Raw genomic sequence first — 27,726 nt, 5'->3', positions numbered from 1 at the left:
AACAATCTAGCAACATGAAGGCGGTCTGTAAATAATCCAGTCGGTACAAGAAAATCCAGTGATCAACAGTATGAGCATCGATCTACGCAACTGCGATAAGATAACATGTGTCAACAAGTCAGCAAGCTTGACCACCCGATCCCGTTAGTCGCCTCTTACGACAAGCATAGGTTACTGAGGGTCAGTTCTTACCCAGATCTTCAAAGGTCTCAAAGGATGTAGGCTTTACATGGCTGAAGAATAGTGTTTAATACATTGGTCAAACTGGTCAATCGGTTTGTACAAAAACTTTTCATTCGTTCCAATGTGGTTGTTTTGGATCTTTATATCGACGCAAAGAGGAATGTCTAGTCCGGAAGTAAAAATAAACAATGTCGTATTATGTTACTCTGAGAGTGTTAGAGGTGATTGCTTTCAGGCAAATAAAAAGTTGTTGTCACGTGACTGTCATATTGTGTCATGAAACCTTTTGCACACGGCTCCCACCTATCATCACCGCGTGAGCCTCTTAAGTCCCTAGATGCTAAACAGACACACAGGTGAAAACACAGCTTTGACATGGCAACCTTCTTTTTGGAGATTGTTCTAATTGTGACTATTTTTTCGTCAGCGTTCCGTCTGGACGTTTCAGGTGTGGACAACCACGGTCATGGTAGAGTTAACGTGTTTCATCAACTTCTCGCCTCTTTAAACATCACAGACAGTGATAACCTCAGTTCGGCCAAGACTGAGGAATTCCTGAAAGTAGTATTTCACAGATTTAAATGCCAGTCGACCAGACCGGGGCCATGTGACGATTCTGTGGTAAGTAGTGAGACCTTCTGGTTTATTATTTTTTTAAAAAACAAAAGCAGCAAAAAAACAAAGACAAAAAAACAAAAAACAAAACAAACAAAGAATACTCTCTTAAACTTTTGGGAAGCTATAAACGACATCTAAAGAGAGAGAAACTAGTTAATTCACAGCACTGGATAAATGCGACGAAACCCTTTCATTGGGTATATCTTGTTAATGACAGACAATAACCAGTCTCGAATATTAGACGAAATATGATGGCTCATGACTTTAACCACTGACTACACTACTAAGTTTTTCAGACTACAGTGTTGAACAGAATTTAGGCAATAATTTCACTCACAGTATTGATGAAGGCAATATGTGATAATTTTGGACAGTTGATTATAATGTGTAATAAGGTGTATTCGACTATGTGAATATTGGAAGTTTGTGTAAGGTGAACTCCAGGATGTCTCTATGCGCGAGGATGGTTAGTTTTTCTTCACTCATATTCTGTATTTTTATATAATATGGATTTAAATGACATCGGCAGTAGTGATTAGTTTGTTAGTAAAGTACCAGGGACAAAGAGTAACACGTCTCGATCATCGGATTCAATTGCACGTAAACTTTTAATGAAAGGATTACCGACTATCAGTGATGACACCAGGTGTTCACAGGTGGCGGTATGTAAACAAAGCAGACAGTCAAGTGATCCAGTCACATGTATTCGCGTTTACTGGAATGGATGAAACAAAAAACGATGTGATACTTATCTTTGTAAAGGGCATAGACTGCATACTTAGAGGGTAAAATGATCAGTGATATTAACTCGTTTCGTTCTGCCTTAGGCGCACCGTTACAGTTTGTCAGCAAATGAAATAATTTCAAACTTTTGTGTTTTGTGAGTAATACGTTGGTGTTAATTGTGTTCTGTCTGAACACGAGAACCCGGATAGAGGTGGGAATGTACATTCTGAACATGCAAAGGTTAGAGCGAACGTGCGATCTCCCGCGCCCTGGCTCGGACATGCACCATCGTCGTGAGTAAATATTCGGACATCAACGGCCGTTACGGTCGCCGCGGGGCCGATTACCAATGCAAGGACAAATGCTACCGACGTGTTGGATTTGAAGGGGAATTAGACTTTTCACGCTTGGAATATTTACTTATCAAAGAGCCCTCTGTCTTTGTCACGTTCTACAGGAAGTACGAGAGCATTAAGGTTCATGTAGACATATAAACTGCTTAGATAACAAAGATTTACAAAAGACCTGTGTGTGAGTTACAGATGAAGATAGCTTTTCTTTGTTATCAGTGTAGCTATGAAATGCAATGTTGATTGTAACATATGTTCCGAAGCACCTTTAAATTTCAGCACCGAACTTTCACGCGTAGAGGGTTTCTATGCGGAGGTCACGTGACACTGGGGTGAACAATCAGGTGTACAAAATCGTGACCTTGGGATAGTTATCCCGTCCAGACTACCGAACTCATCTGTGCACCATATAGTAATGTACTGTGTGATAGACATGGTTGTCTCCACGTCACATGGCAGGTGCGCTCCTCACATTGCACTTCAAACATTGAATCCCATAAATCTGACCTTGTCGTCGAAAATGCTTTCATTTGAAGCATAAACACCAAACATCCACATGCTATATAACGTGTTTCGTTTTGATCGGAATCCATCACCTCTCAGCATTGGTCACTGTACGTGAAGTAACTCTAGTTGTGACGTGGACAACATGCCGCGTTGCAGTTTACCGGTCACCACCACCACCACCACCAGCACTACTACTACTCCTACTACTACTACTACTACTACTACTGCTGCTGCTGCTGCTGCTGCTGCTGCTGCTGCTGCTGCTGCTGCTGCTGCTGCTACTTCTACTACTACTACAACTGTTGCTACTACTTCCACTTTTACTACTATACCACTACTTATACTAATACTAATACTAATACTACCACCACTACTACTGCTACTACTACTACTACTACTACTACTACTACTACTACTACCACTTCTGGAAATGTGTATCTTCCATTTAATCTACTATCGTTTACAGTTTCTTCCAACATGTGGGATGGGACTATACGTAACTCAGTTCACACAATGCAGTCACGTAAAAGAGTCACATTCATTCATGTTGAGATTTTAAGAAAATAATTCGTAAACCACACGTAAGGGCTTGACTTCAGGAGCGTCATGTTTGCTTGAACGTTGACGTTGATATCTTACGTAAACAAGTTGATCTTCTGCCAAGTAGGTGTTTGACCTACTGAAGTAACCTCTCGACCCACAAATTAAAGATGTTTTATCATTCACAGCCTATAAGATTTTGCATAATTCGCGATCACCTCTCGAAGACTTGATTTTCGTCAGATGTCACGTCTTTAAAGGTCACATGTTAAAAGGTTGTAGGAAGTGAGTGATTTCCTTGTTTGCCGTTCGGCGGCGACCGTGACAGGACGGTGTTGGGAGAGATACCCCAGTTTACAACTTCTTCCTGCGTGGCAACATAGCTCCCGGCCCCTACATCAACAGAAGATTTGACTTTTGGCTCGACAGGAATATGATGCAATCCCATACAAACATTTACCCGAAAACGTGGTCTTTGATTCTTTAAACATTCTTTATATTTCCCCTCCTATATCAAACTGACATGCCATGATGTAAAACTACTGAAAGCAGCTTAAAACAATATTCACCCACTCTCTATGTATATTTCGATTTCATAATAATTATACACAGGAATAGTTAAGTTTCTGCTGGCACAGTATCATGTTACATATCAAGTTAGCAACACCTCTAATCCTTACACCTGTAGTAAGGAGCCATCTACTTCGTACACCTCTTGTAAGATTCCGTTTTAATAACACCTGTAGTAAGGTGGCATTCTAATCCGTACACCTCTTGTAAGATTCCGTTTTAATAACACCTGTAGTAAGGTGCCATTCTAATCAATATACCTCTTGTAAGATTACGTTTTATTGACACCTGTAATAAGGAACAGTCCTGGTCCATACGCGAGTGGTAAGCAACCTAATTAATCAGTGCACCAAGAATAAGAAATCACAATAATTTTTTACTCCAGTTGTAAGTATATCTTATACAATTCTAACTCGACCACCCATAGCCTGACACGCTGTGACGCTACTGGGTGAGTGAGGTATAGTTTTACGCCGTACTCCGCAATGTTCCCGAGTCTGGACAGGACAATCCAGTGATCAACAGCATGAGCATCGATCGGCGCAACCAATGACATGGGTCAACCAAATCAGTGAGCCAGTGAAATATCAACAAGCTAAATGAATGATAATTGTACCCGGAAAATGTACATATACATATATTCTATAACCATATGACACGACAGATAAAATAAATATAATAAATTAGACATATTTTAAATTCGCGGCTTCCGTGGTTTTAGATGCATGAAGTGTTCGCTGTAATATGTTCACATATATATGAACATATTACAGCGAAGAGTTCATGCATCTACTTCATGCATCTAAAAACACGTCAGCTGCTAACGCGTTAATGCGATATATCCCGGATTAGACACGTACCCAAACAAAAACAAGACAAACATATGCATATACATGTTCATATCTGCGACAGACATAGATGAAATATGACCCCATAAAGCTGCATGCTTATACCGCAGCATTAGTCTGTGCAAAACAACGGACAGCTCAGAAGTCCTATTTACCACGATGACGTCATAATATATGCACTGTTGACTAACGTCATTTGGAAAGTTAATCCGAACAAAGCTGGAACGTGATTCCATTCTGATAAAAATCTTTAAGACTGCTAGGGCTGAACTGAAGTTTTCTATTGAATGTGTTTTAACACAGTTTCTCAGTGACTCAAACAGTCGCGTTACACACGAAGGCCAACTCATCCTCGGTTCAGTCATGAAGTCTGAGGGTTTTATTTGTTCTCGTATGTCTAAGATCATAAATAAAGAGCATAATTTCACATTTTGCAGCCTTCCTCTAAATTGCAGTTACAGTTCAGGGTGTATTTGGTTAGGTAAGGTCGATGAAAAATACATTGTCACATTGGTATCATCTTTGTTCAAGTTGCATCAAAACATACCGTCAATGCGGAAATAAACACAACTCATTCTGTCAATACATGCAGGCGAATCCTTGTAGTGTGATAAGTGCTTTATGTATGATATCGTTTATATCGCCAGTGTCTGAAAGTCTCGGGTTTGTTCTCTGTCCTGGGTGCTGACATGACCCAGGGTCTGACAGAGGAGCAGTTCCACAACGCCACCGTCGTCATCTTCTACTACATCTACAGCATCACCAACTACTGTCGACAGAATGTCAGTCCGGAAACCAACACGTTTGAGTATTATCTCCAGACTGTTCACAGCATCTTCTCCAAGGAAGGTGATGGAGATATGGAGGCGGGGAGTATTGCACATGCCCTGGAACACATTGCAAAGTCAGTTATACTGGAAGACTCTCAAGAGGACCTTCATCAACACCATGGCCACCTCGTGCATGCCAAGGAGGTGTCAGTGCTGGAGGAGCAGGTATACTTATCAAATGTTTATAATGGGTAGGTAAGGGTCATTTGCGGATAAATATGCAATATATGAACGCAAGTAGGTGATTCTTTATCTTCTTTGAAACAATAAAGGTGTCATCTTCGTCACCCATCGAGTCAAAAGAAGCTATCTGGAATAATTATTGGGAAAATTGTCATCGGTATCAAAATAATGATCAAAGATTCAGAAAATGAATTTGATCTTGGACACAACTGATGCCCTATGCTAACAACGATAAACACATAATTTCTGTAACAGTTTAGAGATGTCTCTAGCGTGATGAGTGTCCATTTTCTGTTATTTCTGTGGCTTTGGGTCCTTTTCCAAATTCAATTACCATGTTTCACAAAGTTTGCGAGTAGATTTCCTTTGATATAGGAAAGTTATAATTGTACCCGTCTGGCCGATGTATTGCTGTCCAAGGCGCTGATTGGCTAATTATGTGAAAATAATTGTCTCTTTGTCTCTATAGCATTTATCACTATCTCAAGATATGAATGTTAATTTGAACAATGTTCCATGTGTTGTATTTGGGGTTACACTTTCTTAGTAAAGTACAAATACTAGACTGCTACCGTTGTTCACTCTTGTCACTGTCCAATCTCTGACCCGACGACGTAGTTCAAGGGTCATTTGTCAAGTTCAGGTACTGCATGTCAGAATTTGAATACTGTTCTCCACATACGATTTGAAAGTGGGGATGGGAAATGTCCTGTAATAGTCATCGAATCATCGCCTCTATCTAGCATAAGATATTAATGCTTTTGTTGACGATAAAAAGAAATAAATTTAATGCAACAATTGTTATAAAGGTAGCATGTGGGGTATTTTTGATGTTTCGATGTAAACAAATACGCAAAGATATCTGTATGACGACACTACTCGGTCACGTTATCAGTTTCACACTACATGGATGTCGAGTATGGATGTCGAGTATGGGAGATGAGAACGGTAGAAAATGGATAAACCAAAGCGTGAACAGCATAGCGGGACCCGGATGTGTGTCACGTTGCTCCCGCCTCCTGTGTCTTTAACTCAGTTTGTAAGGTGCACGGTAACCTATGAAACGCATAAGATTTAACTTTTCTCTTCAGTGTGTGAGCGCAGACGCAGCATTCTACCAGCTTGGTGTGGAGAGTGAGAATATTAAAGGAGACAAACTTGCAGATATCACCACCTTCATTGTTTACCATCTTCTTGAGGGTAAGTCTTGATATGAAAGACCGCGTGTTTCGCCTACCGACGGGCAACGCATGCGCACTGCGAGTCAGTAGTTACGCTACTAATTAAATTCGTTCATACTACAACAAATGTACTTCCTTGAACTCGATGTCCTTGTGTTCCTTATCTGTTCGTTTCTCAGTGCTTTTCTTAATACTTTTATTTGGCGTGTTTTTCTTACTAAACATAGTCTCAAATTTTGTTAGTGTGGTGTCATAGTATGCATGTTTATATTTTGCAGGGTCGGCAATCAAGGAGACGTGTCGTCTGCTCCCATCAAAGCAGATCATCCTCAATGACCTCTTTGTTCGTCTCAATGCCTCCAACAGCACCATCACGGACACAGGTACCTACATTAAATCATATTACAATGTCTCGATTCTTTTTCCACAAGCAGAAATACGAACAAATACCATTCTTTATATCCGTATCCATTTACACCCCACATCCACCCCCAATGTTGTGACCCTGGGAATCGACATTTGAAATATTCATTAAAACTAATGTCGTTGAGTGACAGCTAGGGACAACTTACTGAACTTGCTTAACGTACGTTGTCAAGTGACAATCACAACTTACGATTACAGAGTTGAGTGCCCTGCTCGTCAAGCTACACTTGGAGGGTGAGCAAAAGGACCACTCAGGGAACCAGGAAAGGAACGCGGGGGGAGATCACATCCATGCAGATGCTGTTCGGGGGCTGACACATGTTCATGAAAATCACGACCGTACAACAGTGCTGGTAGGTTGAGGCATGTTTTGGTGCTGTCCTTTCCGTCTCTATGCGGATACCTAGTGTCTGAAAATAAGTATTTTTGGTAGAAACAAAATTGATGCAACGAAAATAAACATCGGTCAGATGGGAAATTCTGAACATGACCCTGCAGAAAACCTAGAGTTGCCTTTTGGCTCTTCAACTTGAGACAGGACTACAACAGGGCTAAAGAAATAATATGTTTTAAGGACGGTGAGACAGACAAATGTGTCCTCCGTAGACTCCGCTGGCCATGAGTAGCTCGGTGACTGGAAGATTACGTGCGTAGATCGTTGCTCGTATTGTCGATAGCTTGATTATCTGGTCCAGATTCGGTTATCCGGATTCTGGAACATCACGTTGATTTTGTCTTCGAACAACAAATATATTCAGTGCATCATACGTTTCAGTGATGTAGGAGCACAGACATCTTGTTACTTACAAATGTAATATAGACCGGTAAATCGATGTCATGGCCCCCCGATATCTAATCACTGCGCCTGTGCTATTGTTTTATTGATGTATTTTTCATACATCACTTGCACCTTTACTCACATTTAAAGGTCACCAAAAAGTGTTTCACTGCCGGTGAGATAAAAGCAATCAGCGGTTTGGGCCATAATGACGTCATTACTAAGGGCAAGTTTGTGGAGCTGTGCCCCACCCTGGTGTATATGCAAGTGGCGGGGTCGTGTGTCTCCACCCCAAACTCCACGCATGGACCCACCGCCACCATGACAGAACGTAAGTCTTACCATACCTTTTGTAAAACGCCACATTACCAGCCATAGAGTAAGTCTGAGGTCATATCCCAGAAAGGAACGTCACACAAGTTGACATGAGAATCGTGGCAGAAGTAAGTTTCGGAATTAACCTTCAGGAAAAGTACCCGCAACCAGTCATGGCGTCCCTAGGGGACGGAGGTCTGTGCGTCCTTACCTATGTTCGTAACACCACGTGCACATAGCCAGCTGTGCTCACTAATGTATAACGTACGTACGGGTCTATTCTAGCAGAGTGACTCTAACAGGTGTTGTAGATTATCCCTGATACCAGGGTTTAAAAGTTACGCTTTTACCACGGTACTGAACGCCCTTCGGTGCGACCCGTTTCGGTTCGGCATATGGGGAAAATCCGGCCCTCAAGCAAAGAAATACGTATATGTTTTACAAACTGGTTCGATTTCTAGCTGTTTTAGAAAAGTATAAAATGGCGTTACTTTTTGTGTTATTGCTTGACGGTATACCGAACCCAAGGCAAAATACCGCGATTCTGCTAATACCGAGGCACTCTGTTGCACTGCTAGTCTATCCCACAGAGTGCATGTATGTACATACAAGGGGCTCCGTATATCCTGTGGTATACAACAAAACCAGTTATGATGTCCATGGCTAGAACATACGCATTTGAATGGTTATAAGTCAAACAGTTACTATACCCTCTTCAAATTCTGAGTCAAACAATCATTTTCTGCAGGTTACGGGTACGGCTCCTTGGCTACTCTGATTATCTGCTTCTGCGCCGTGCTGGGCGCCATCCTCTTCCCCCTCCCAAAGGGCACCTCTCATGAGGCATTCATGTCCGTCTTCCTCGGTCTCGCTGTCGGCACGTTGTTTACAGACGCCATTTTGCATCTCATACCTGAGGTGAGTTGTTTACATGGGTACCTCGGAGAAGTAGTTTGTACACATTATTACTGATTTCATCGTAATTCAGTACGTGATGCATTTTCTGAGCCTTTGATTTGAATAGTATCAATCCTTTCTGTCAGGCTTTCGGCCTTCACGACCACGGAGATGAGCATGCGCACAATCAATCTTCCGGTCCAGTGATAGAGGAATATACTTGGTATGCTGTTGCGCTTATAGCGGGTGAGACACGCTTTATTGGTTAATATCATCGTAATTTTACAAATCCTCGGTAAGGATATCCACATATAGTAAGGATAACACACGACTAGGGGATACAGTGAGAATGCAAACGTGATGGGGAGTGGAGAAATTTCATTTTAACGTCATTATCATACATTATTTCCTGCAGGAAAGGCAAAACACATCCCTGATAAGGAACACTGAAAACGTGAAAACAATCAAATTTATGTGATTTTCGACTAGAAGCTCCAGAGACAGTCAACAGAATAACCCTTGACTAATTGGGTATTTCTGTCGAATGTCTTAGTTGCGATAGAAAAACCCTTCAACAGGATGACGTCACAGAGCTAGGTTAATGCGTCTCAACCAATGCGGCATGTATACGTACATGCTTCACACAAGGTGCCCATAAAGCCCTACCGCCATTAACGTTGAAGAACTTCACACCTCCTTTGAATTGTAATAGAAACATGTGATGTTTGGAGTTGATTGGAGTTGAACAGATTTGCCGCGCACTTTACAGAAGTATTGCTGTCCACATATCAAATGCTGCTCCTTCACTTCCCCTTAAATCCATTGTTGAAGTGTGTCTATATTTAGTCAACTCATAAATGTGACTTTTTATTAATCACGGAAATCATCCATGAATTATCTATGTTGAAGCCTCGGTGTGCACAGCAGGCTACCTATTCTCGAAACGTTCGTAGCCCTACGAATGTCTGAAGCCCATTCTTAACACACTGGTTACGATCAAGTTAAGAATTCTTAACGTTACGTACGTTTCGAGAATAAGGGCCCTGGGCGAGGTTATGACTAGAACGCCATTTTTTCCGGTTTCGCGCCATCTAAAACCACGTTGTGTTCCAAACGAGGTTTAAAATAGTGTCTGCATCAAGTGTGTGTGTTTGTGTGGGGAGTGGTTGGAGGACGAAGCGTGGGCGCGTTAAGTATTGATTGTCGAAGCTGTGAGATAAGAAAACTGAACTTAAATCAAATTAATGACCTGTCTAGCACTCCATCTGACTTCTGTTTAACATATTCTTAAATGGCAGGTACCTATGGCTTCTATCTGATCGAATCTTTCATGGTGATCCTTGGAACCGGACACACGGTAATGACTCTTTGTTGCTTGTTATGCTTGACTTGTACACTTACCCACCAGCCTCCAAAAAACTGTCAGGTTTGGCTGGACTTCATTGTCATTTACGTCAGATATTTTACTCCACCAATATAATCTCTGAATAAAGATCTGACAGTACGTCCATCGGAGGTCACGTCAGGTGAACTTTCTAATCAGCTGATCAGCCAATCAGCAACGAGATATTTAAATTTTCGGTGTGACTAAGCCGAGCATTAAGACCATGATATGTGATTTCTGAGTCTCGAAGTTTCAAAAGGTTAGTAATAAAGAGTATGAAATAAAGGGGGCCACAGCAACCACATAAGAAATGTATGTGTGGTCCCAAGTAGATAAACAAGAGAATGCGGTGAAATTGTTTCCGTTTTCTGACAAACCAGTTACAGTGACTTTTTAAGTGATATTTATGAGCTTTGTATGTTGTTTGGTCTAATACCGAATATTATGATTGGAGAAGTCCTTGATATAATTTAGATATAGTAATGAAAATCCGTCCTCGAAGTATGTCAGTGTGTGTTGAAGGCATAGTGTAATAGTGAAAGTCGACTTCCGTGCAGTACACAGCCATTGTATTCTTTGATTCCAGCATTCTCACAATCACTCCTCTGTAGAACTGAACCAAATTGCTGTTGATCATGTAAGTATTCACAATCCTTACATCAATGTTCGCTGTATTTGTATCAGTGACTGAATGAGTTTTTACGCTGAATTTAGCAATATCAGAAGAGATTAATGGGTTTCATATATTGTACTCATGTTTGAAATCGAACCCGGGCGTTCGGTGTAATGAGCAAGCGCTATAACACTAGGTTCAGTAGGAGATGGGACGGCTTGGTAGCCTAATGGTGACAGCGTCCGCTCGTCACGCTGAAGCCCGGCGTTCGAATCTCCACATTGCTACAATGTGTGAAGCCCATTTCTGATGTCTTCTGCCATGTTATTGCTGAAACATTGCTAAAAGCGGCGTAAAACCATACTCACTCACTGGGAGCGGAATGAGTTTAACACTCGCCCACCACGTCGTTGATGATGCATTTTGTGTGCACTGCGATCTGTAACCAAACAAAGCAAACAATAAAATACAACCCATACCATTGTCGATATTCTTCATGCACGCTTTCTATGTTTTGGTATGGATGCTCATACTCGCCCTGTACGCAAGTAGATAAAAAGAATATAAACTTACTATGTCTTTACTGTGACGTTCTAGAAGCAACCCTATCAAGAGTAAAGAGTTTCACTGCCACAATATATTTTCGTTTCAGAAAAAAGAAACAAAAGAAATTATCGGGAAAGAGAGCCCACGGGAGTCATCTTGTACGTAAAACAGAATGTAGAGGGTTCGGGGTGTATATGAGAGAGAGTAACAGTAAGAAAAAGGTGCCGACATTCCAAACGACCTTAGTCGGATCGAAGCTATGATTCTGTGGAGAGAGGGAACTATGTATCTAGGGGTCCGTTTTACGGCAGTTATGACATGATTACCTATTATGTATTAGGCTTATACCATTGGAATATAACCACTGTGTTTACCTACTTTTGTTCAATAGAACCCAACACTTCAAAGTAAACATACTGAGGTAAATCTCCGCAACCTACTACATAAGGTAATATTAGCATATTAATGGTCTTTCTGTACCACCAGCCTGACCAGTGTGAATGGCAAGGTACTCGATCAAATTATATTCTGGAGTGTTACCAATATGGTTGGGTTTCTTTTAGCCTTTTCAACCCTTGCCTTAATGGTGATAATCGGGGACGGCATTCACAACTTCGCCGACGGTCTTGTGGTTGGCGCCGCCTTCAGTCTCAGCGTCACAAGCGGCATCACCACTAGCATCGCCATCTTCTGTCATGAACTGCCACACGAACTGGGTAAGTAATATGAATGAGTGAGTTTTTACGCCGCACTCAGCTATGTGGCGCGGTCTGTATTATTCGAGTCTGGACCAAACAATCCAACGATCAACGGTATGAGCATCGATCTACGCGACTGGGATACGATGACATGTGTCAGCCTACTCAGCAAGCCATACCACCCGACTCTGTTAGTCGCCTATTACAAGAAGAGTCGCGTTTTAAGGCTTTTCACGATCTTTAAAAGCCAAGCGAGATGTAAACAGTCGTAGTTGGTAGTGACGTGTTAGAGCATTATATCAAATGCAGTTCGTATATTATTAGCAATATGGTCACACACGTGAACTGAATGAAGAATATGTTGTTCACAATAAGGTAGCATGGACGAGTAAAAAGTGTCGAGCAGCGAACAAGTCGAATATTGTCTCAGCTCCCAAAGTTATTGAGATAACGGTACACTACTAAAATCACAGGACTAACTGACCGAAGAAGTGAGGTGTCATTTTGAACAGTATTTTGTATGTGAGCTTAACATGTAAGGAAGTCCCGAAATGGTTTGGACCAGGTCGAATAATGTGATGACTGGCCTGCTGGACGCAACCCAAAGCATCAAATGTCAGCATCTCATACGATAAATATTGGCACTGAGACTTTTTAAATATAAGATCTAAATTTTACATTTAATTCTATTGTCACAGGCGACTTCGCAGTTCTACTGGCAAGCGGAATGTCATACAAGAGCGCCCTGTGCTGGAATTTCGTGTCTGCCCTGACGGCGTTTCTTGGACTGTATATTGGATTATCTGTCTCAGCAGACCCGCTGGTTCGACGGTGGATATTCGCTGTCACTGCCGGGATGTTCCTGTATATAGCACTGGTCGATCTGGTCAGTTACAACCCATATCGTTTCATTTTAATGGAGAAGGAAAATGCCTCATTGATGACATACTGATGTTGGTATTCCGTCACGTTGCATGTTTCGTTTGTATCACGGCGTGTCGGTTTAAGTGGGAGGAATGTTGGTAGTGGTATTAGTCTCGGGTACTTGAAACTTTTAAAGTTTACTACGGAAAAAAAAATATTTATCAATGAAATTTTGTGCGTGAGTGCGAGCGTGCGAGCGTGCGAGCGTGCGAGCGTGCGTGTGTGTTGGGGAATGGAGTTCGGACTGACCAGCTGATTATGTTCCAGGGACGCAGCTTCTAATAGTGTGAGGTTAGTCTGTCGCCACGTTTTAGCAATTATTCTAGCAATATCACGGCGGGGGACAAAAGAAATAGGCTTCTCACATTTACCCATGACGCAAGGGTCATCGGCTATCACAACTTATCTACGCAATACACGACTTAAAACCACGCAGGTAACAAATATCGGTTTCATTTTTAAATATGTCCCCATTTGCTATGCGGTTGTGTCTCAAAATATATGAAATTCAGCATATCTGTGGAACACACATCAGTGTAACATCACACAAACAGAGCTCATTTCTCAAATCAACACTATCCTGTGGCACTTGTACAAAAAATATACGTACACCTTTGCAGTTACCGTCTCTCATCAACAACGTGTCGAGAAACCGGAAGCTGGTGTTTGCGATGCATAATGTTGGGATGTTGTCAGGGTTTCTCTGTATGCTACTCATCGCCATGTATGAAGAGAAGATCTCTATTTGAGGTAAGACGGACCACCGTTCTCGACTACAGTCCCAACTAGCTTTAGACGGCGGGCGAAAAATATTGAAAAGCATTTTTTCGCTAATTGACTAAGTTGTTGATGGAAGGTACATGGCTAATAGCTACACCTACCATCCATGCAAAGTCTTAATTTCATCCACCACTACCATTTCCGTTCGTATTGCTGCCGTTGCTACTTCTGTGCTACAGCCTCTAGTGTAGTGGATAGTTCATCTGTCCAGAGAGCGGACGTTTGGTGGTTCGACGAAGCACAGACGTTATACCACAAGACATAAGACACGATACTTGTTGTTACTTTGCACGGTGTTCTTATTACGGGGACTAAACATGAATTAGCCGGACTGGTGTCAGGATAATTATCTCGTTGGGTTTGCTCGTCACAGTGTGAATCAATGGTCAACCCGGATTTATACCTCATCCACTCCACCTGCTGCTGCTACTGCTATCAGTCCGTCGTTCAGACCACACAAACTCTTGATAACAAGTTGATTTCCCATTCAACTAGCCGTAGCCGATAAATATCCGTCCAATTTTCTATTGTGTAGAAATAGTTTTGCAATTTGCTTAGCTTCCAATGCAATTCTAATGACAGCTTAGTATAGATTATTTCGACAAAAGTCAAAATCGGATAAATGATTTTAAATTACCTTATTCCCAGATTTAGCCTCCAATGACAATAAGATTTTAAAAGATTTATTTGTGCCCAAACTCTTAATACTTTTGGACTTCTTACATTTGTACGAAAATAGTTTGGCAGGTACTCGGTACACTCTTTACCTACTAAAGAAATCGTATTACGGCCTAGGTTGGACCAAGGCTTTATGCAACCTTATATGTACGCTTCAAAAAGGAGACGTTTCCTGGCGAATGTGAACATTTTCCATGTGACTTCATTAAAGGCTTGGGGTGGAGGGTTAGTCTACTCAAAATATAACTCCACCGTCCCAGTCCATTTCGACAAGGGTGGAAACTGGTCTTGTCACTTTAACATATATTATATTTGATATTATATTTTATCAGTAATTGTGGTATTGTGTGTTGACAGTTACCTCCCTTGCCTTTTAGTGACGGATGCACATTCTCCTTATGCACTAAACAGTTGTTTTACATTGCAGTGTTAACGATGTGGGAGTGAGTATATTGCACAAGACGTGGAGATCTCGCCAGAAGACATAATACCTCACACGTGGTTCCGTCAAACACTGTGAAGAAGTTACCGTATCAAAGATTATATACTAACCATAGTACCTCGGTTTAACCAGGGATAACAATCTGTATATAGTCTCCATGATTTAACGCACAATGTTTAACATTCCGTTCTAATGATTCGATGACTGGTAAGGAATGTATTACTTGATGACAGGCATACCTCTTAAGGTGGAATTGAGATGTATTTTAGGGTCCTATCGAATTATCTTAGCTGTGTCTAATTTTGTACCAACTACTTCAAGGCTACATATTAGTTATTAGTGTTTCGCCATGTTTTGTGTATGTTGGTTTGACACGGACCTCTTCTTGCTATGAAGTATGAAGAGGGTAATATGAATATCACAAGGTTTGTGCCTTGACTGCATCAGTGCCCACTGACTACGTTCTTGGTGCATTTATGAAAAAAATCTCATTCGTTGTTTCCTGTAATAGTAAGTTAAGGCAGCACAGAACATTACAACCTTTGCGATTATTTTCTATTCACACGTATATACAGAGAGAGAAACGTTTCTGTAATATTCAATAAATTATTCTTATTTTACTTTTTCAAAATAAACTCTGTCATATGACCTTTTTTCTTTATGCATACATTTGCTTTACCTTTAGGAGCGAAATAGATTATGAAAAGTATGCGAATCGAGTAAAAATAATTTTTGTTTTCTGATATTGTGTCGTATGGTTATCGAAGGTAAAATTTCTGTGTTGTTTCTTTCTTTTGTTATTGGACCCGTGAAGGTCCCGGGGTAGAATAGGCCTTCAGCAACCCATGCTTGCCATAAAAGGCGACTCAGCTTGTCGTAAGAGGCGACTAACGGGATCGGGTGGTCAGACTCGCTGACTTGGTTGACGCATGTCATCGGTTCCCAATTGCGCAGATCGATGCTCATGTTGTTGATCACTGGATTGTCTGGTCCAGACTCGATTATTTACAGACCGCCACCATATAGCTGTAATATTGCTGAGTGCGGCGTAAAACTAAACTCACTCACTCACTCACTCTTTTGTTATTGTACCGCGCGATATTAACATGGGTATTGGTTTTCAAAAAGGTAGGTCAAAATATTCTCAATTTGTATTAATCGAGGCTGATAAACGCCCGGTCTTCAAATTTACAACGATACCTCTATAATTGTTTCATTGATATTTTAGAAGTTGATGGATAATAGAAAAGTATAATGCTTTATGATGATAACTTCTTTATTTCTATGATGCGACGTTTCGATGTAGCTTCTCATACCGTTTTCAAACAAGAGTAATGCAACAGAGCACAGAACCGGCTTTTATACATATAACAGGCATTCAGTAAGACAACATCAAGGAATGCATTATGGGGATTAACAATAACAACAATGGGATTGGTAATAATACAGTAACAAAGCAAGGAGGCCAGTGTTGAGGAGGCGGAACAAGGTACAGATAGGGGATGCAGTATGAATTGGGAGGAAGCCAGAGTAGAACTGGGTATACATAACAGATGGGGTGGGCAGTAATACAATGATAATAGGAGGAAGCCTGCGTACACGTATGCGTGCACATGTTCATAGTAAAGCTCTAACAAAAACACAGTTTAAAGGATGACATGCAGCGCAGATGACGAAGTGATCGATAATAATGGTCTGTTAACCAGAAACCGCACAATAGGACCAGTACAAATATGTTTTCTTGAATTGTGTGTAGCGTCAGTCCAATATTCCAGCAATGTTATTGACAGCCAACCTCATTCGTAACTACTCGTCTCTCTCCGTGACCTGCTTGCCGGAATGACAAGAGTAGTTACGAATGAACCAACCTCAGAGAAATTTCAGTACATCTTTTGATGATATTTTCCACACGTTACTTTATCGCATAGACATGGTAATGGAGTAAAGCATCTGATGATGAAATTGGTTGTCAACGTATGTGGTAATGTGTATATACTGTGATGTGTGTATATAACATGTTTCTCTGTTTATTCATGACAATTTAATAAAACTAGCTTACAACAAATATCTTAAACTTTTACTCTGTGTAACTGGGTCTGTGGGAATGCATGATTTTTACTCAACACGTTGTTTTAAACGTAGTTTAGTCACAGAGAAAAAGATTATGGATTATTTAGACTCCCGCAACTGAAGATGACAGATAGTGGACAAGAAAGTAGTACAAGTGAAAAGAGATAGCGCTAATACACAATAATAATGTGCTATACAAATCGTTTTGTCTCGCTGGTGAAGGACTTCCCTAACTTGAATATGTTTGACTCAACTTATTATGCTGGTATCATATCATATGAACCACTAGTATTTATTTATTATGCTTGGCGAGAACGTTTATGGACAAAATGTCAAAAAAAAACTATGTATACGCTAAACTGAAAAAAATCGGTTCTTTATTTCTGTAGTGTCGCGACCGGTTAAACGAATCTGAACGATCCCAGCCAGTTTCCTTCTGTCAAGGCGCGTCTTCTCTTCATGCTTCGGAAAGTCGGATCGCTGACCTGACCCAGTCAATCGCGTGTGTAGTGTTCGGGATTGCCTCACCCACAACACGCATTGCCTCATAGCCAGCTCGAGCGCCATATTACGATAGGCCTGCGATCCGACATTTGCTGTGCGTAGCTCAAGCGGGAGGCGATGCTAGTTTCGGATCGCCTGCCGCTGGGAACCGCGTTGTTATCGAGTGATTCAATAACGGTCATCAGCGAGATACTCTCGGGGTGTTGAGTGGCATGTTGCAACACGCGGAGTAAACTTCTCGGATTTCTTACGACTAATAGCATAGCGTCAGCACAAAGCGTTCAGAGATGCAGCCGTGCTCCTCTGCGAGGAAGAGTGACGGAAACCTACCGTGTGACAACTTGGGGAGGCACTGAGTGTGTATACACACACTCCTGCCGCTTGAGGTCCGCGTTTGCCCGCGGATCCGAAATTAACATTTTCTACTTCGCGCTGTTACACAGATCCGAAACTATTCCAAAATCCGATTTATCACACACAGCGTTCACGCCAAGTCAATTGTTCTCGCTGTTCGCTCGCTCGCTGACGTGTAGTGAGCATAACAGCGGCGAACCGGCCAATCAATAGCGACTTTACAACAAGCAGACGTTTGTATACAAAATCACTATAGTGTTCAGATAGCCATCTTAATGAAGATACAATGATATAGTCAGTCGCTAAGTTTGTTTGGGTTTTTTTAAGATAACAGTGGGGCAGAATAAAAAGGATAACGAAGTGACAGATTTCATAAGGATGCAGACGCACTATTAAACATTAGATAATATCTGCAAGGAGTCGTCGGATTATGAGGTCCTGAATTTTAGAGGGTCATGATAGTGTTTCGTTTGAAGTAAGCAATGCTCTCAACAGTCTGCGTATGAAGTGCAGTGCTCGCATGCATATATTCACTACCAAGGGAGTTGAGTTTGATATTACAATGTGCCTTTGAGATTGACATCCAATGTTCGAAGGGAAAAATAACAACGCCTTTAGCAAGCACTAGTTGCGTGGATATGCGCTATATAAATATCCTATAATATTTATGATAAGCAACGCATGGGAAACTTCGTTTTACGGGGTTTTGAAGCAGACCTATCTAATGATTTACCGCTTTTGCAACCATGGATGACTGTAAGGTTTGTTACTATAGACCAGACACAAAACAACAGTCAAACAACGCAATGTTGTTGGTTTGTTGGGGTTTTTTTGACAACACAAGCCGTGCTTATGGTGACTGCAGCATAACGAGAAAAGATGATCGGGGAGTGAATGACCGACTGAGTAAAGTTTTATGCTATTAGCAATATTCCAGCAATATCACGGCGGGTAACAGCAGAAAAAGGCTTCTTCAGACATCTGGCAATCAAACCCGGCTCTATGGCGTGACGAACGAACGCTCTAACGCTACCTCGCCGTCCCTGTGTGATCAAGGCTAGCTGACTTGGTTGCTGCATACTCCATATCGCACCTACATATTTCAGTGTTCTTGTTGTCAACCACTGAACTGTGCGACCTAGAGTCGATTTGTTTCTAACCACCGCCTTAAAGCTGCTATCTGGCAAAGCGGTGATATTACGACGGGAAAATCGTGCACATACCTGTGTCGTCGAAGCTGCAAGCACGAACTTTTAAGACACCATCCATATTCGATCTGGCAACCTTAGATTTTCACCTCATCGTAATTTAAATCACAGGCAAACTGTAGCGCAAATGGGATTGCGCAGCATAGAGAATATGACAAGTCTTCTTATATGGGAGCGAGCAAAGGCTGGCAAAGTGCTTTCATCGCTTCTGTTCGAAAAATATTTTTCACGTCCAAATAAAATATCGCCACCGTCAAAGCTACACTTCCATTTCCTCACTTGGCTGTGCTCTTACATTTCCTACCCCATGTTTAGTAATTATTCACGTGAAATATGGTTTATTCAACATTTTAAGCGCCACTCATGGTATTCATATCGTTCTTCGCCTCTATTACCCCTGCCACCTTCCAACTGAACGGAGTGACGGAGCATGAATAATCAGAAATTAAAAGGAAATACCACATTGCTTAATTTTATCGTGAACCTGTTTATTTGTCTTATCTGTCGTCGCTATTGCTTGAATGTTCGTAACATTTATTCTGCATAAAAAACACTTCTGACGTATGGGTGAATGATGCAGGGGAGGTAACTGTAAGTATTCCATATAGAATAATACCCTCCTGTTCCTTCGCCCGGAAGCTGGAAGGGGGAATGGAGGCGAAGAACGGTCTGATCTACCACGAGTTGAGCTTAAAATGTTGAATAGAAAATATTTCACGTGATTAATTGTTCAACATGGGGTTGGAAACGTGAGAGCACAACCCAGTGAAGAAATGGGTATATACATTTGATGGTGGCGATATTTTGTTTTGACATGAAACATTTTTGTCGAACTAAAGCGAGGAAAGGACGTTGCCAACCTTTGCTCGCTTCGTAAAGAAGGATAGTCATTTTGTCTAAGCTGCGCAGCCCATTTGCATTACAGTTTGCCTGTGTTTAAATACAGAGCTGTCTAAAAAATTTAATGGTAAAGACACGATTCACCTTAACCCGCATTATGCCAACTTTTAATGGTAAAGACGTGACTTCTGGTGTGAAAAATGCCTTCTCCACCAGTGGGGTCAATGCGCTCTTGGAATCCTTATGTCTTTTCTTTTTTTTTTTGTTTTATATCTGCAAAAAATCCGTCTGTTGTTTTCGTTGATATTGTAGGGAGAATGTACGATAAAACGAAGGGTGATTTTACACAAAACGAGACATACTTTAACTACATTGTGGATACATTTATCAAACAGGACGCAGTGTGGTTTGTAATAAATGTACTAACGTCTTGCTCATTGCGCAATGTGCATGCAAGTATTTTTTTTAGCAATTTCGCGAATATAAATTCTGTTCTTTAAGTGGCCTTATAGAAGTTGGTATGATGAGGATGAAGACTTTTATGGCTAGACAACATCTTTCTTCATCCTCCTCCGCGAGTATTGTGGTAAAAATGCACACTTGTGATTTTGTCCAGTTTCCGATGAGGTGGAATTTAAAGAAATCAACAAAATCGTCTGTCTTTTCACCGACATGCGTAAATGGCGTTTCTGCGGACGCCTTTGTTGGTATGAATTACCCGTTACGGCGCGTTGGCTTATGAGCTGGTTCCACCGGTCTTACAATTAATTTCGCTCTAATCTTCGATTATTTACGTAGCCCGCAGCCCTCAACATAATAATGGAAGGGGTACTTTCTTAAAATAGAACACTACCAGTACGACTTGTTTCCCACTGTTACATCGAGTTATACCAAGCCTCACCGAAGCGTGTCGTTATCTCCCACCCTGGGTCACCTGAATAGAGGGGGCATGCAAGGAAGTGTACTCGGTCTTTCCTTATGACAAACAGGTTTGTAGAGTCCGACACGCGGCGAAGGAAAGTGTACATACCGGTGTTGTCTGTGTGTACGAGGGGTTGGGTCCTCACGGGCTTCACCCGAGACAGTCGAACTATACCCTTGCTGTTTGAATGCACGTTTTGTGATTCATTTTCAAGTTGGAACAGATCTGTGTTGAACTGAGCACAGGTAGGAGTGTTGAAATAGAGTGTTCGTTGCTTCTGTGTGTAAATATTACATCAGTAATACAGGTGAAAAGACGCATGTAGATAGGACAGAACCTGTGGATCTAACTAGAGGATTAATACTAGAGGATGGTACTGTACTGCATGACCGTACCTAGGGTAGTGAGCTGAAGAAGTATATTTTAGACTGAACCAGTCTGGCTTGTCTGTGGTGTACACGTGTATATCAACGCGTCATACAGGAGTATGATAATACGAACTGAAGAGGTTCGTGACTGAATTCCTGTCTACACACCACATGCTTAAAAAGCTTCACGTCAGTGCATAGAAGAAGACAGAATTGATACCTGAACGTTGTGATAATTCTCCGTAATTTGGCTAATAGCACAGGTGTCACGTATCTTTCACCTGTATATTCATTGAATCACAACCGAGTGTTTCTCCAGTGTTTTTCACCTACATCCACCGCCTCACGCCGTCATGTCTGGAGGATGCATACTGTCCCTATTTATCCTTGCCTGTGTCGGCCTGTGCTCGGGGGAGAAGGTGCTGCTAATTGTACTCGGGGGATTCCGGTGGGACTACTTCAACATCCATACATACGACGTGCACGGCTTCAGCAAGGTGTTCGAAAAGGGTGTAAAAGCTGATCATCTCATCCCTTCATTTCCGACCCTCACCTACCCAAATATCTACTCCATTGTCACAGGTAATCTATGCTTCCTTATTCAGTTGTACAATCCTTATTACCTACTTATTCCTGTGATATGGTAATGTATTTACTAGTTCAGTGTGTTTCAAATATTGCCTGCTATGTAGCTTCATACTCACTCGACGTCTGTGTCTGATCAGTTGAAGTGTGATTTAGATGTATGTGCATACGTGGTTTAAAGCATGTAATAATTTCCGATTTATTCAGGTCTGTACCCTGAGAATCACGGTGTGATCAGCGACGAGATGTGGGACCCGGAAATGGAGAGACTGTTTTCCAAGGGAGATTATTCTGAGTTTCTTAAACCCTACTGGTGGGACATGGGGGAGCCTGTGTGGGTTACCGCAGCAAGGCAGGTGCGTTGTATACCTACACTATTCACCCGATACTGATACTATCGTTAATCAAACCTTGCGATTTTCTAGTAAATATACTTATATTTGTGTTAGTAACGCGTTATAAAAATGCTAGTTGTAATGTAAATGCACATTTAAATATAAAATCAAGCATTGACCCAAAGAACTGTGTTGATTTATCATAGTTACGCATATACTGGAGGGAAATAGCGTTACAAAATGAAGTGCTTTTGTCGACCTAACATCCTCATTATTATAACACATTCTTACTATTTTTAGTGTCATCGATTTTCAACGATTCATTCGTGCGGTTTTTTTGTATTGTATATACTCTTAGTGGATATGTTTTCGCAGATTGTCAGGTTCGGTTGCATTACAAAATCAGCTCATTTATGGCATATACTCACTCACTCACTCACTCACTCATACAAACTGGCAACCCACCCACAAACTCAGTCACTCAACCACCCACGAACTCAGTCACTCACTGACTCACTCACTCATTCTGCCACAGGGTAAGACGTCCTACATGTTCAACTGGCCAGGCTGCGATGCCACCATCAGGTCACTACAGCCCACGTTCTGTGTCCCACACGCTGACGCCACACCTGACCTGACGCCTGACCTTGAGAAATTTGTGCATTTCAAGCGCCAGGGTTTGGAGCTGCTCAAGAATAATACAGCGGATTTCGTTGGTAAGGATATATAACAGCTATGCTACTTGAGTATTGCGAATAGTTGTGTAAAGGACGAGTACTAGTATTCTGAAGCAATGACTTAAGGTTCTTTGGGGTCGATTAACTTTTCAGACTGGTTTCCTTTGTGTTTATTCTGTGATGCCTTCAAGTATAGTCAAGTGACACCTTTTCTCAACATATTTCGTGCAAAATTTACAAAAAGATTAAACATTACGCAAAGTGCCGCCGTCCGTCTACAGGCGTAAATGAGTAATATTGAACAATCATTCTTTTCATCTTGTATAATCTGACCGAGCTATGAATAGTATCCCTGAAGGCACGGCTTGTTAATTGCAGGTATTTACTTCGAGGTGTCGAATTACGTCACCCACCTATACACCCCAGGTAGCCAGGAATCTAAAGGTGAGTCTGAAAGGGTTAAGTTGACTTTGGGTAGTGGTTGAACAAGGGAGCAAGATACTTCTGTGCAATGATCATTACACGTTACATACAAGTATGTAACATTTTGCGTTCGCGGAATGGGGGAATGACTGGTTGTGGTGGGTGACTGGGATTTTTGTCTATGAAAATATTTATTCAAACCTGCCATTCTTGTCGTAAGGAGAGGACTCAAGCAAGTTTTGTCCATTTTGCTTTTCAAAGTAAAACGTGGGAACAAAACGATATTTTAGATCATAACTTCTCACACCACAATTCCCCGTTTGTCATACCTAATCGGAAATCCTAAAATGCTTTAATAGAAAATGTGATAAACCGAGAAACATATTATATTAATTAATGCTTCACACCTTAATATCAAAGTTCAGACTTTGTCCTTATAATAAATGTACAACATCTAACCCGGTAGGGAATATGAGACACTCTAGAGTAATGACAAAAACAATATGAAATTGTGAAATGTGAATATTGTAAATATAAGTAAATATATTGAGTTCGAATGACGCTCACGTAACAGGCCATGTACCTACATGTATATACATGGAGACATCTTTTTATGACAGACTGGGGATTCAAGTAGTGATTACAAACAGATTTTTTTTATGAAAGCTGATAAATATAACTAATACTAATCAATGTAATGTTTCCAAGTTACTGAAAACGTTCAGGAGATACGTCATTCAGAGTATCCTCACACTGACGCCACAGACCTACGGAAGAACATCACTGAAGCACCATTAAAATACACAGAGTTTTCACATGACGTGTTTGTTCGCTCCAACACAGGTCTGAGTAGATGGCTTGACAACGAATTCGACAAACTTGTTCACGACATCGACGGCGACGAGCTGGAGTACGACGTGAACGTCCTGGTTGCTTCTGACCACGGTGTCGCAGACATCTCCAAGAAGAAGGTCGTCAACATAACGGCTGTTCTTGTGCCAGATGACGTTGACCACATAGTAGGTCACGGGGCTATTGTCAGCGTCTGGCCGAAGACGGGCAAGGTCCAGCAGGTAGCTAGGTTGTACACATCTGGGGGTACTGTGTTATATATTATGTTAGGCCATCATAGATCGAAGCCATATTGATACAGCACACACTGGATATATACTCATGGAAATTAATAAAGGAACACACGAAAGTGCAAGTGTTCCTATACTCTTTTTCATGTTTCTTGCCATGCTATAGATTGCATTGTGTTTGAAATCTGTAAACAGATAAAGGATCACTTGTACTTTTATGCTTTCCCTAATCCGTTTCCATGAATTTATAATATATGTATATGTTACCACATAGTAGGTCACGGGGCTAAGGGAAAACATGAAAGTACAAGTGATATATATAGGTGCGATGCCACCCCACGAAGTCCACGGTAGTCGTGTAACCCGACAATATTAGTTGAGGTCATAGTCCTATGATGGTTGCCTACATCAAGGCTGTAAGCCTGCCCATGTGGTCTTTGCGCCTATTTTGTTGTTTTTCTTTCAACGCATCTGTAATATTGGAGCATGACTAGATACAAACTCCTTGTAATTCTTGAAACCAGGTTTTCACGACTCGTCAATAATAGTCTCTAAATATCTGAGGGCTGCTTTACCATTCGGAAAAGTCCATTTCTCACAAGAGGCATCTTTGGGGACAGACTGTCACCTGTCATGGACACGCGTGTAGCGTTCTGATGCATATCTCCTTTCTACAGGTGTATGATAAGTTGAAGGACTACAACGAAAACGTTGAGGTGTTTCTGAAGGACGACATCCCAGACGCATGGCACTACAGAGACAACATCCGGGTCGCACCAGTCACCCTCGTAGCCAAGCTTGGCTGGATGATAGCTACAGTAAGTACTACGTTCATCGCCCACGTTTGAATCATCATTTTGTGTATAATATGGGCATTATGTCATTATGCAGTCGATGACAGCGATGAATTTTGTAAGCCACTGAATTGAAACTATAATTATTGCCATTCGGATATTCGTGGCAATGGTGATTTCATACGACGGAAACCATAAGTTAAATGCTCAAGCCTCAACATTGTTTCATAAAACACCACTTAAATTGCATGGTACAAAACTATAAACATATCACGTTCCTGGAATATGATTCGAGAACGTCTTGTAGTTATATGAAGTACATGCTTGCGCCCAACTACCTATCGAACGCTACACATTGTATGTCTTGTTTTCACCAGCCTGACCAAGGACTGCCCAAGAGTGACCGAGGTCGTCGGTTCCGCAGCTATGAAGGCTACGACAACAAAGAGGTCAAGATGAGGGCAACGTTCTTCGGGTTCGGACCCAGTGAGTATTGTCACTTGAAAAACAGACGTCGTTAGAGTCCACTCAGCCATGTTTAGAGTGTTGAAACTCACGCCGTTAACTATTCAGCTGCTCTATTGTCTCAGTTGATGATGGCATAGTACCCTTGTGTTTCAGTGAATACCTAGACTAAATGGTATCTTAATAATAGGAGGTCGTTGTATAGTTGGATACGACGGATTCATGATGACAGTGTGTCATTATATCACGAATTGATCGATAAATTCTATGTATTTTTGTGTCTACATATCTGCAGGAAGTGTTGCATTCTTTCCTTCCAGGGTCCTCTTTCATAAATCACTAAGGTGGTCGTAAGTCACTAATATAAGGTAACCTTAGTCCAGTGTTAAAGAATGGAAGTCAAGTCTAACCTTAGTAAAGGTTGCTTCGTGAAAGGAGTCACAAGCCAATAGTCATGTCAGTAATTATTCTACAACCTTATCCCGGGTGCACAAACCCGGACTGAATAATACCCTTCGGCCATCGCCATATAGCACACCTTCTGTGCTTGCTTTATTGCCTCTCCACTAAATAGAAACCATAACTAAAGACAGACCTTTACATCTGAATTGACCTACAGAGACCTGCGGAGTTCGTGGTCAGCCCCCGAGGACAGAACATACCGTCTGTGCGACTCTTTATACACTGCAAATGAATTTCACTGTTTATTTGAAACGACTGTTTAAGCTATATGTACTTGGCCACTGAACATGTGCTATGCTCTCCCAGACTAAAACGTATCAGGACACTTTATAAATGTATTTCTTGTTTTCTCGTTGCCCATTACTGATATAGAAGGATAATGTTTGTGTTCCGTTTCGTCACCTGTAATTATGAAGACAGAGGAACATATTCTACAAAGTGTCTGTACAAAAGTTGCCGACGGGACTTGACATTGGCCATGGTCTGGGTTCAAATTCAACACTGGTACAACGTATGAATATCATCCCCAGTTATTGCTTGAAAATATTCAAAGCTAACTACCAATATTCCTCTCCATTACCCATATGTTTTGTTCAAAATATTCCTTCTTTCTTCAGATTTAAAGCAAGGCTACACCTTGCCATCTATAGAAAACGTAAACCTCTATCAACTGATGTGTCGAATTTTACGCATCACTGCCGCGCCGAACAACGGCACCTGGAGCAACGTCGAGGCGGCGTTTATCAAGATCCCTTACCGACCCCTCATTACTTGGAAGAGAACCTTCACCTACGGACCAGTCCTGGCTTTCGTTTTGGTGGCCGCCATTATCTACTATGTCAAGTTCCGGAAACACAGCGACAAACATAAAGAAGTTTGATGGAGGACGCATAGTAGTCGATTAAGTACAAGTCCTACTACTCGATACGTCCAGGTACAGAGGCCCATATTTTTATGAACTCTTAAACAGCTTTACAGAATCCATCGGTTCATGCTTTCTGATGTAGCATACCTGTATTGACTTTTTTAAGTGTCCAGGTTAAAGTATAGTGACACCACAAATACGTTGTTGCAACATTCTGTAATAACCTTTATTGGTGGTGACCTGTGACTGATTTCAGGGTGTGAGATCTCCCTGACATTGCTGGAAAATTGCTTACGTCACCATTAAAACTACAGACTCTTACTCAGGCAAGGTCCAGTCAGTTACTTAATACAAACGTGTTCTAAAACGTTGCCTAGATATAGGTTATGAACCATCCTCTGCACACAGGGGTGATTTATGTAGCTTTCAACTATATACTGTGTTCATCCTTCAAGTCAGTCCCACGTCTATCTTGTATATTAATGTTTTTATTATGTCACTGACGTAACGTGTTTGTATATTTGTAATTTTAATCTTTGAATGATTATAAATATATATCACCTTTAGTATCCACTGGTTTACCATGAGCATCAAATTAAACACACTGCGTCTTCGACAACATCACTGCATTAGAACAAAATGTATCACCTTGCTGATACAAGGTGAATGACGTCAAATGGATCATGATATCAAACCCGATTTGAGGTGATGATCGCTGTAACAAGGGAGGTAACTCGCATCCTTGTTCAGATTTT

The 27,726-nt window shown here is 41.3% G+C and overlaps 2 protein-coding genes across 2 annotated transcripts; both read left to right on the top strand.

The window, feature by feature from the left end:
• Positions 1–558: 558 nt before the first annotated feature.
• LOC137299197 (zinc transporter ZIP4-like) lies at positions 559–13,866 on the top strand. Its single transcript, XM_067831772.1, has 14 exons — positions 559–801; positions 4,990–5,337; positions 6,447–6,555; positions 6,815–6,919; positions 7,161–7,315; positions 7,891–8,071; positions 8,804–8,973; positions 9,099–9,198; positions 10,251–10,309; positions 10,923–10,973; positions 11,602–11,653; positions 12,059–12,211; positions 12,892–13,079; positions 13,738–13,866. The coding sequence occupies exons 1-14, from the start codon at positions 559–561 to the stop codon at positions 13,864–13,866; spliced, it is 2,043 nt and encodes a 680-aa protein (XP_067687873.1).
• Positions 13,867–20,880: 7,014 nt separating this feature from the next.
• Positions 20,881–27,592, top strand: LOC137298940 (glycerophosphocholine cholinephosphodiesterase ENPP6-like). The gene is made up of 8 exons (XM_067831326.1): positions 20,881–21,865; positions 22,076–22,224; positions 22,739–22,919; positions 23,259–23,324; positions 24,147–24,376; positions 25,063–25,203; positions 25,557–25,665; positions 26,724–27,592. The coding sequence occupies exons 1-8, from the start codon at positions 21,637–21,639 to the stop codon at positions 26,984–26,986; spliced, it is 1,368 nt and encodes a 455-aa protein (XP_067687427.1). The 5' UTR covers positions 20,881–21,636; the 3' UTR covers positions 26,987–27,592.
• Positions 27,593–27,726: the final 134 nt, after the last annotated feature.

The sequence above is a fragment of the Haliotis asinina genome, chromosome 10 (genome assembly GCF_037392515.1).
Source record: "Haliotis asinina isolate JCU_RB_2024 chromosome 10, JCU_Hal_asi_v2, whole genome shotgun sequence".
In the NCBI taxonomy this organism is placed as follows: domain Eukaryota; kingdom Metazoa; phylum Mollusca; class Gastropoda; order Lepetellida; family Haliotidae; genus Haliotis; species Haliotis asinina.
This window is presented reverse-complemented; position numbering and strand designations above follow the sequence as displayed.